The 10,997-nt window shown below is 37.6% G+C and overlaps 1 protein-coding gene across 1 annotated transcript; it reads left to right on the top strand.

Moving 5' to 3' along the window:
- Positions 1-5,216: 5,216 nt before the first annotated feature.
- On the top strand, positions 5,217-7,300 carry LOC128867676 (nuclear inhibitor of protein phosphatase 1). The gene is made up of 6 exons (XM_054109111.1): positions 5,217-5,640; positions 5,706-5,920; positions 5,994-6,211; positions 6,267-6,341; positions 6,412-6,958; positions 7,033-7,300. Exons 1-6 carry the CDS (start codon positions 5,612-5,614, stop codon positions 7,155-7,157), a joined length of 1,209 nt encoding a protein of 402 aa, XP_053965086.1. The 5' UTR covers positions 5,217-5,611; the 3' UTR covers positions 7,158-7,300.
- The last annotated feature ends 3,697 nt before the right edge of the window (positions 7,301-10,997 follow it).

The raw sequence follows: 10,997 nt of genomic DNA, 5'->3' as shown, positions 1-10,997 counted from the left end.
TATGACATAGGCTGCAGTATATGGCATAGTATGAGCAAGAATGATATAAACAAGATTGCGCCCATCAGAGCGTACGCATGATGCAAAGAATAATGAGATGGCGCCCATTGTGGTCCCGTTACTTTGCGCTCAGCGAATTTGACAACTAGTTACGTGATTTTAGCTCCAGTATGGCCAGATTACCATTTTCGTAACTTGATTTATAATTTTTTTTTTGTTATTTTTATTATTTTGTGTCTCGGAGTTTTAGTTCTTTCTTCATGACATTTTTCTAGTTGTTCTAATTAAAATGTCATGTTTATAATTTTGTAAAATATACATTTTTTAATAATTATTTAAATAATTCACTCAGTTTTATTTAGCTTTACTTTTTTTTAACATCTGGTGGCATTGCCCGCGAGTGCAGGTGTTGTTGGTGTTCTTCTGCTTTCGGCTGTCAAATCTCTCTCTCGCTACTGCAGTGTTGCCTAGCTTTGGATATAAAAACGCATTAAAATGCCCATTCAAAGAAAATAACCCAACAAATTTTTATTGAATCACTTAAAGAACTTTGTATGCGTGACAAATTGTCTTTAAAATGTGCATTTTTTTAAATAAATATGTCATGCTTATGTACAATTTAATTTATGAGGTTTTTCTTAAACGAGACTCTTTTGTTAAGGGAACGGCTTTTTTGCTATATTTGAAGTTATGTAACTAGATAAGGTACTCTTTTTGTAAAAATGTCAGTATGGTTTCTTTAGTATTTTCTGGTAGTTTGTGGCTTATTTTTACAATGAATACAACTCTTAATGTCCTATGTCTCACTAAAGATTTATGACCGGAAGAAACAATTACACCTCTAAGGTTTTAATTCGCATTCAATAAATTCAAAGGCTTTTTAAAATGTGTAAAAAGGTTTTCAATCTTAAGAAGAGTTGGGAGCGGGGCAAATAATACTTTTGCATAACCTTAAATGGAGCCAAAAATTAAATTTGCACTTTCAAATTATCAAATTTTATAAGAGTAAAAAAATTTTCATTAGCACTAAAATCTTCTCAGAGATCTGGTCACATTGCCCATGATTGCGGTTATTGTTGATGTTTATGAATATTCGTTTCTTATTTGAAATGTGCGTTAATAAGAACAAACGGTAACAAACGTTTTAGTGAATATTTACGCAAAAATAAGATATTTCGTGAAAGTGTACTCGTATAAGTGAAAAATAAGAAAACATGAAATGTGCAGTGAAAAATTGTGCTAGTAAGAACCTCAATAAAGCGTGTGATATAAGCTTTTTTATATTATATTTCCAAAGGATGAGGCGCTCTGCAAACAGTGGATGCATTTCTGCCGGCGAGGAAATGCCTTCAATCGAAAAACGAGCTTTATATGTATGAAGCATTTTACTAGTGATAGCATTGAAGCATTCGGTAGCTTTAAATTAAACGCAAAAAGAAACAAACACGAAACTTCAAAATTTTCGCATTTTCGGTATAAAAAAGCACTAAATTTATTGCGAAGAGCAAATGGTTGGCAATACTGCACAACTCAGCAAACGTGACGACACGTACGCTCCAAGAATGATATAAACAAGATTGCGCCCATCAGAGCGTACGTGTCGTCACGTTTGATGAGTTGTGCAGTATTGCCAACCATTTGCTCTTCGCAATAAATTTAGTGCTTTTTTATACCGAAAATGCGAAAATTTTGAAGTTTCGTGTTTGTTTCTTTTTGCGTTTAATTTAAAGCTACCGAATGCTTCAATGCTATCACTAGTAAAATGCTTCATACATATAAAGCTCGTTTTTCGATTGAAGGCATTTCCTCGCCGGCAGAAATGCATCCACTGTTTGCAGAGCGCCTCATCCTTTGGAAATATAATATAAAAAAGCTTATATCACACGCTTTATTGAGGTTCTTACTAGCACAATTTTTCACTGCACATTTCATGTTTTCTTATTTTTCACTTATACGAGTACACTTTCACGAAATATCTTATTTTTGCGTAAATATTCACTAAAACGTTTGTTACCGTTTGTTCTTATTAACGCACATTTCAAATAAGAAACGAATATTCATAAACATCAACAATAACCGCAATCATGGGCAATGTGACCAGATCTCTGAGAAGATTTTAGTGCTAATGAAAATTTTTTTACTCTTATAAAATTTGATAATTTGAAAGTGCAAATTTAATTTTTGGCTCCATTTAAGGTTATGCAAAAGTATTATTTGCCCCGCTCCCAACTCTTCTTAAGATTGAAAACCTTTTTACACATTTTAAAAAGCCTTTGAATTTATTGAATGCGAATTAAAACCTTAGAGGTGTAATTGTTTCTTCCGGTCATAAATCTTTAGTGAGACATAGGACATTAAGAGTTGTATTCATTGTAAAAATAAGCCACAAACTACCAGAAAATACTAAAGAAACCATACTGACATTTTTACAAAAAGAGTACCTTATCTAGTTACATAACTTCAAATATAGCAAAAAAGCCGTTCCCTTAACAAAAGAGTCTCGTTTAAGAAAAACCTCATAAATTAAATTGTACATAAGCATGACATATTTATTTAAAAAAATGCACATTTTAAAGACAATTTGTCACGCATACAAAGTTCTTTAAGTGATTCAATAAAAATTTGTTGGGTTATTTTCTTTGAATGGGCATTTTAATGCGTTTTTATATCCAAAGCTAGGCAACACTGCAGTAGCGAGAGAGAGATTTGACAGCCGAAAGCAGAAGAACACCAACAACACCTGCACTCGCGGGCAATGCCACCAGATGTTAAAAAAAAGTAAAGCTAAATAAAACTGAGTGAATTATTTAAATAATTATTAAAAAATGTATATTTTACAAAATTATAAACATGACATTTTAATTAGAACAACTAGAAAAATGTCATGAAGAAAGAACTAAAACTCCGAGACACAAAATAATAAAAATAACAAAAAAAAAATTATAAATCAAGTTACGAAAATGGTAATCTGGCCATACTGGAGCTAAAATCACGTAACTAGTTGTCAAATTCGCTGAGCGCAAAGTAACGGGACCACAATGGGCGCCATCTCATTATTCTTTGCATCATGTAGTATGAGTGTATATTGTGTATACTTGCAATACGTATCTACAGAGTGGGGAGACTACGAAACACAACACATTTCGTGACGTTTTTTCGTAACGCTAGCTCGTATGTTGCGGCTTTGAAATTATACTCTAACGCGCGTAAAGAAATTTCACTTCAAAAAGTAGCAGATATTCTTTTCGTGCTTATTGACGTGAATGAAGGTTTTAATGGAATTTATGGTAGTAGTAGTTGATGTTTTAGCAGAAAAAGTAAGCCCTGCCCCTACACCACACTGAATATCACCGGTCGTCTTCATCTAACTCATCTAAAGGTAGGCCCAGGAAACTTGCTGTTTCGACAGGTTGAGTCCAGAGGGAGAGGTGTATTAGATGAGTGGGTTTATAATACATTCTCATATAAGTAGATGATCTATTTTTTCGCGCTTAACTCAAAATCCGTAATTAAAAAGCGCGATTTCCAATACAAAAATTATCTCCCAAAATCTGAGATTATAAAATAATACTAGATAATAAAGATACTTCTTCACATACAACCCTGTGGTTTTTGTGTTATCGATAATTATTATTACGAATGTGAGGAGAAACATCAAAGTAAAAGCTGAATAAAATGGACGCCGGCAAAAAAATCAGATTTGTAGATATAATTTTAGTTAAATGTTTGTTAAATATTATTAAATATTCATTCATATTACAGAAAAAAGCGTGTTACCATAAGTGCTTTGTCCTCTTATTACTTATTACAAAATGTAATTACGAATTTCGCATGTGTATTGCTGCCATAATTTTTTGCAACCTCGGTAAACGTCACATACGGATTTCCCTCAACTGTTTATTATTAGCAGCCAATTGCGCAATTAAATTAGCTATTCATTCTCCTTGTATTTCCTTAGTAATAATTAAGGAAACCAAAACCACTGAAATATTCCACCAAAATAATTTCCAAGAAGAAAAACTTCTCAAAGCAGTATTGACAGCTGATTGTCAATTTTGCAGGTAATCTTCCATACGTGAACGGGTAGATTAATTTGGTGGATTTATAGGTGACTAATGCATATGTGAACGTATGATTAGTGGGGCATGTGAAAAGGTGGTTAGTGTCGTGCGGGGTGCCTTCACATGCAGGTCATATGTTTAGTATGTCGGGGTCAATTCTGAATAAGTAGGAGTTTAACCTGCTACAATATCCAGAACGTAGTTTTGCCAGAATTTATGATAATCGTAAACGGTGGGTGCGACCATAACTTCGAGATCGGGACGTACATTCATTTTGCAGAAAAACATTGTTAAGCCGAGTCTTTTCTCTACTCTTTCAAGCTTCTATCGAAAAGATAAGGGTGCATTTGAATTTGCTCAAATCATTTAAGGGGTTATACGCAGTTATGACTTTCAAAAAAATCGATTTTTTTATAGCATTTTTGTAATGTGCATATATTCAAAAGTATACGCACGAAATATGAAGTAGATCTAAGCAATACTTTCGGAGTTATACCTAAATATGTAGAGATGCCTCGGCACGTTTTAAGGTAGGTATTGAAACTTTAAACGTGTTTTTTTCAAAACGGCATCGGTGTACACGATGTCTCGAAAACGGCTTGTTTGATCGGTCAACCGTTTTAACTCTATCTTTAAAGATACATTTTCTAGTAATTAATCGTTCCTTTTGTAAATCTGATACTTATTTTCCATTTTATAATCAATTTACGGCCAAATTTTAACGTAAAAATCGAAATCATTTCTTTTAAAAGCTGCCATTTTGTGAAAATTCACTATTTTGATTAGCCGAACGATTAATTACTAGATAATCTAATATATTAACAAAATTTGTTTAGTTTTTTGATTTCAGATAATCCAATCCTGAGTTACGATGTACACCGTAAATCGTCTTTTTTTAAAGGAGGTTCCAGAAATCGCCTGCAGCGCGCTCTATAATCAACATTTTCATAAATAAAAAATTTTGTTACGTTCTTGAAGGATGCTTTTATAACCGCCAAAAATTTTCAAATTAAAATATTCTGAAGTTTCTTCAGGATAAATCCTTGACAACCCGTCTTTTATTTGCTTCATAACTGCGTATAACCCCTTAAATTCCATTCATTTTCTGCATTTAATTTGATATATTAAAAATCACCATCGATGAAAATTGCGTGATACAAAATTGTTCTTCTTTAAACAGTTGTCAGTTTCGCCACACTTGTCGTATGGCAAAAGTAGAAAGTTGTAAATTTTTGTACACCCCAGTATGGCATACGGCACATACACAATACATATTCTATTTTGATGTCAGTCAAATTCGTTGCCGCAACGGGCGGAACGAACCCATTGTGATGGGCCCATATGTCGTGTGCCGTCATTAATGTGTTTATACTATAATGTTAGCCAAATTTGACAGCTCTGGCAGCGAAAGAGTTGAAAAGAGCCTGGTAAGAAAATAATAAACAACCGAGAATTCTACACCCATTCGGTTTGGTTAAAAAACTAATAATAGAAAACAAGAAGTACTGTTATTACTATTGCTTGACTCTAAAGAGGCTGATCGTGTAGATATGGCCAATAGTTATGATATACCAAGCTGGTGAGTTAAATTGATTTAGATGTTTCACTTGGGAAACTGTATATGCCTGCATACGTATTTTGTAGGGCTGGTAAACCACCTACCGGTTTGCATTTGGATGTTCTCAAAGAAGATAAACTTGTGCAAAAACTTATGGTGGATGAAAAGCGATGCTACCTCTTCGGACGCAATAGTCAAATGAATGATTTTTGTATTGATCACGCCTCCTGTTCGCGCGTACATGCAGCCTTTGTGTACCACAAACACTTGAATATTGCCTATTTGGTTGATTTGGGCTCAAGTAGGTTTCATGCCGAATGCATAAACACATTAACATGTTACGGGTAATTTTGTGTTTGTACATTTCTTCACAGCACATGGGACGTTTATTGGCACATTACGCCTGGAGCCTCACAAGCCGACGCAGTTACAAATAAATAGCACCTTTCATTTCGGAGCTTCTACGCGGCGTTACATCCTCCGAGAACGCCCTTCGGCTGGTCAACGCAATAGCATTATGGAGGATTTACCCATGAGTGAAACAAGTGACGGAGCGTTGCTTGGCTTGCCTGAAAGTCAAACCGAGCTGGATGTAGGTGTATACAAAGAAAGTATAATGCTTGCGATTAAACAATTTTAATTTATAGAATCTTACCGAATACAATACTGCGCATAACCGGCGTATTTCGATGCTGGGTATTGCAGATGACAATTTGCGAAAGGTTGGTACTGTTCATGAATGATAATAGAATTACTTTGTATAATAAACATACGTTTATTTTTGCCTTACAGCAAAATGCAGCAAAACAGAGTGGTCGAAAACGCCGGAATGTCACTTTCAACGATGAAGAAATCATAATTAATCCAGAAGACATAGATCCAACGGTCGGGCGTTTCCGAAATCTGATTCAAACAACCGTTGTGCCGACGAAACGAGCTCGCTTTGACTCTGGTGGTCAAATGGGTATCCAAACTTCGCCCAACAATGGTACTATATTATCAAATGCTGCATTATCCTCGGCCAGCTCTAGCGGTCATCAAATGTTCCAGCAAAGTTTAGCTGAACTAAAACAACATGTGGGAGCAGCACCCCTCTCACCTACTTCTCTTTATCAAGGACTGCCAGCATCCATACATGACACTCTTCCGAACTCAAGTTTAAAATTCAACAATAGCAACACAGATTTCGATATCACCCCAATTGCCATGGGCACAAAATTGGGTTTGTTGCTGCCCAACCCAGCCCCTGATGTAACACCCGTCGTTACTGAAGCATCGCCTATTAAACCTTTAACAATACAGGGTGCTGCGCAGAAGTTAGGGCAAGCCAATGCAAACTGTAAGCATCTGCATTTCAATAACGTATCGGTAAAATATAATTCTATATATGAAAATGTATATCTATTCTTACAGTACGCTTCGATCCACATGCCGTTGGTGGCTCTGCTGCGTCAGAAAGTGGTGGACATGGACCGCAAAAGAAAAAGTATGCCAAAGAGGCATGGCCTGGTCGGAAACCAATGTTGGGACAGCTTTAATAGATATACATATATTGTATGTACGCTTGAATAGTAAATGTTTTTTGTTTATGGATTATACGAAATGAAAAGTAAAAGCCTGAAATTAAAGAAAAAACTTTTTTCTTTTTTTGCCATATGTTCGTAAACGTACAATTTTTTTAATGAACATTCTCTAAAAACAAATTGAGGAAAATAAATTTTAAATAAGCGCTATTGATAGTTTTAACATATCTTAAATACCAACTGCATGCTATTCAGAGTTCGTAAATCTATTCTTTTACGAAAAGTGTTCGAACTACGAAATAACTTGCTTGATACGATGTCGCTAAAGCGCATATTTTGCTGCAATTTAGAAGTTTGACAACTGCTTAGATAAAAAAAAAATTAGTTTAGAGGTTGCGATTATGTTTGAGAAATTACTTTTAGTTCGGGGTGAGATCTGGAACACTAATTTTCTTTTTGATTTTTCATATTTAAAGCCCAGTCGAGACCTGGGCAACAACTTGGTTCCAGTCAAGTTTACTTTTTCGCTAAAATCAAAATAATTACGGATTCATAAGTTGACATCAAATTTAAAAATAAAATCAGAACTGAAACATAAAAATTAGTAATGAGACATCTATGGTGAAAAGTAGAAATGTTAATGTTCTTTATTGATTTTTTTTACTTAAGTCTTAAACTGAAGTTGAAATTTGGGTGAAATAGTTTTCCTCCATAATTTATAATCGTAAAATTAGTACAATAAAATCTTTAAATGCTTTTTCATAGCTCTACAAGTTCATTAAAATTTAATTTTGCTTTTACAAACTACCGCAGATTTTAATAATTATTATTAAAGATTATAAATATATCTGTTCTTCCAAATGCCTGCGCCTTGTTTTCAGTTGCAAGGAGGGGTTTTTTACCTTCTGACAATAGAACGAATCAATAAATTAAAAGATATTTTTTTGCTTATATTAATTTATTTCGGAGTTCAAAAAACGTATAACTCGTATTTTCCATGGAACTGAATTTTTTAAACTTATATTCAAATATTTTATTTCCTAACTTGCATACTATATTAGTTATAATCATAAGGAACCCAAGTCCCCTGTTTCTGAATCATTCCCAAAGCATGCAATCGCTTGGAAATGGACTGGCGGGTCTTCTTGCGTTTGACACGGATCCTCATTGAGCAATGCCTCCTATTCAGCGTCTTCGAAGGTTTTTGGCCTTACTTCACGGGGACGGTCGTCAACATTGAAATCACCGTCTTTGAAGCGACGGAACCAATCTCGGCACGTTGTTTCACTTAAAGCAGCATCTCCATAAACTTTTTGTAGCTCTCGATGCGCTTCAGTCGCCTTTTTTTTTTGAATGAAAGAGGAAAATCAACATTTTCCGCAAATGACGATTATTCGGCACAAAATCAGACATTTTCACAAAACCAAAAGTATATGATACCAAAACAAAATCACTAATCTATTGACAAACAGCGGGAACTTAGTTGCGCACCTAATACAATGGCGAAACAAAAAATATAAACAAATTTACAAGTTAAAAAAAGGAACAGCCCACTTTAAAAAATTTAAAGGCCAACAAATATTTTATAACAAACTCAACCCTAGAGCCTGTTAGGAAAATGGGAAGAAGTGTTGCTTTACTTATACGGGCCCGCCATCTATCGTTACGGATTTGAACGAGGTATTATTTGAAGAATGGCAACACTTAGCTGCCATCTGATTTGCCTGAAAATTAGTTTTATTCTTCCGCTGAACGAAAATGGTTGTGTATACACTCAAAGAACACTGGGAAATATTGCGACATTACTTTGAAAATCATGGTAATGTTGCAGAATGTGTACGAAAATTACGCACGGCAATGGGAAGAAGAAAAGCACCGAATGAAGCGTATGTGCGTTACTTTGCGAAAAAAGTAAGAGAAACTGGGTTGCTTATTGACAAACCAACGCGTGACCGACCAAAAACCGTGCATACACCCGAAAATATTGCTGCTGTCGCCGAGAGTGTTCGTGAATCACCAGGAACATCAGTTCACCGTCGTTCTCACCAATTGGGCATTGCGGAGACATCATTGAGACGAATTTTGCGTAAAGACCTTGGTATGTCGCCGTACAAAGCCCTATTGGTTCGGCAGCTGAAGCAAACCGACCACCCAATGCGTTTTTGCTTCGCTTCATGGGCTTGGGATCGACTTGAAGAAGATGAAGACTTTTACCGAAAAATCATCTTTTCGGATGAAGCTCATTTCCATCTCGGCGGGTATGTTAACAAGCAAAATTGTCGCATTTGGGGCTCAGAAAACCCGCACGCACTCGAAGAAAAGCCGATGCATTCACAACGAGTCACTGCTTGGTGCGGATTTTGGTAGAGAGGCATCATTGGTCCATTTTTCTTCGAAAATGAGCGAGGAGTGGCCGTAACCGTCAATGGAGAGCGTTACCGGGCCATGTTGAACGAATTTTTGTTCCGAGGAATTGAAGAGGAGGATATTGGTGGCATTTGGTTCCAACAAGATGGCGCTAGTACTTGCCACACAGCGAATGCTACGATCAATCTTTTGCGATAGACGACTCGACATTCAGCACAGTGAACGACGACGCCCCCACCAGGGTAGTGGGCAATTGTAGCAGCTCGCCTGACCTAACAATAGCTAGCGCGAGTCTGATAAATAGCATAACGTGGCGACCTATGCTATCGCTTGCATCAGACCACTTGCCCATTATCGTCTCGATCGAGAGACCTGCCGATTTTGTTTCCGCGAATCACCGGTCCTATTTTAACTTTAAAAAAGCTAATTGGGCCGGCTTCACGGAATTCACCGAGGACACCTTCGCCGCTCTTCCCATCCCCACTGATGTGCGCGTCGGCGAACGCGCATTCCGCAAGGTGCTCACAGCTGCTGCGGCTCGCTTCATCCCAGCTGGATGTTATAAGGACATCCGTCCTCACTTCAAGCAGAAGCAGCCAGTTTAGCAAACGAGCGTGACCACCTACGCCAGGCCGATCCCGGGGATCCCCGCATAAGGGATCTCAATTTGGAGATCCGGCAACTGGTAAATCAACATAAGCGGACTAAATGGGTTGAGCACCTGAAGACTTGTAACCTCACCTCCGGAGTGAGTAAGCTCTGGTCCACCGTTAGGTCCCTGTCGAACCCGACGAAACACAACGACAAGGTGGCTATCACCTTCAACGGTTGTACTTCGTCGGACCCGAAGAGATGCGCGAGCTATTTTAGCCGGCTGTTTACACTGCATCCTCCGGGCGACAGAACCAAACGTCGTGTTACCAGAAGGCTGCACAAACTGACGAACGACAGTGCGCCACTTACTTTCTCCGGTGATGAGGTTCAGGGGGCCATCAACAAGTCGAAATCATCGAAAGCCATTGGCCCTGACGGACTAAACGCGCTGATGCTGAAGCGTCTGGGACCCCTGGGAGTAGGATACCTCACAAGGGTCTTCAATTTGTCTCTGGCCACTCTCATCATCCCTGACAAGTGGAAAGCAGGGAGAGTGGTCCCACTATTGAAACCTGGGAAACCCGCCAACCAAGGGGAGTCTTATCGGCCGATAACTCTCCTTTCCCCAGTAGTGAAGACACTTGAAGCCCTCCTACTCCCACTCTTCACGACACATCTGGCCCCAGCCCCACATCAGCACGGATTCCGACGAGTGCACAGCACCACCACGGCACTCACCGCCATAAACGCCCAGATAAATCGCGGGCTTAACCAAAACCGCCCCTGCGAGAGGACTGTCCTAGTAGCGTTGGACCTAAAGAAGGCTTTCGATACAGTCAGCCATTCCACGCTACTAGATGATATTTATCAGTCGACAGTCCCGCCAGGGCTGAA

Source organism: Anastrepha ludens, chromosome 6 (assembly GCF_028408465.1).
Source record: "Anastrepha ludens isolate Willacy chromosome 6, idAnaLude1.1, whole genome shotgun sequence".
NCBI lineage: Eukaryota > Metazoa > Arthropoda > Insecta > Diptera > Tephritidae > Anastrepha > Anastrepha ludens.
This window is presented reverse-complemented; position numbering and strand designations above follow the sequence as displayed.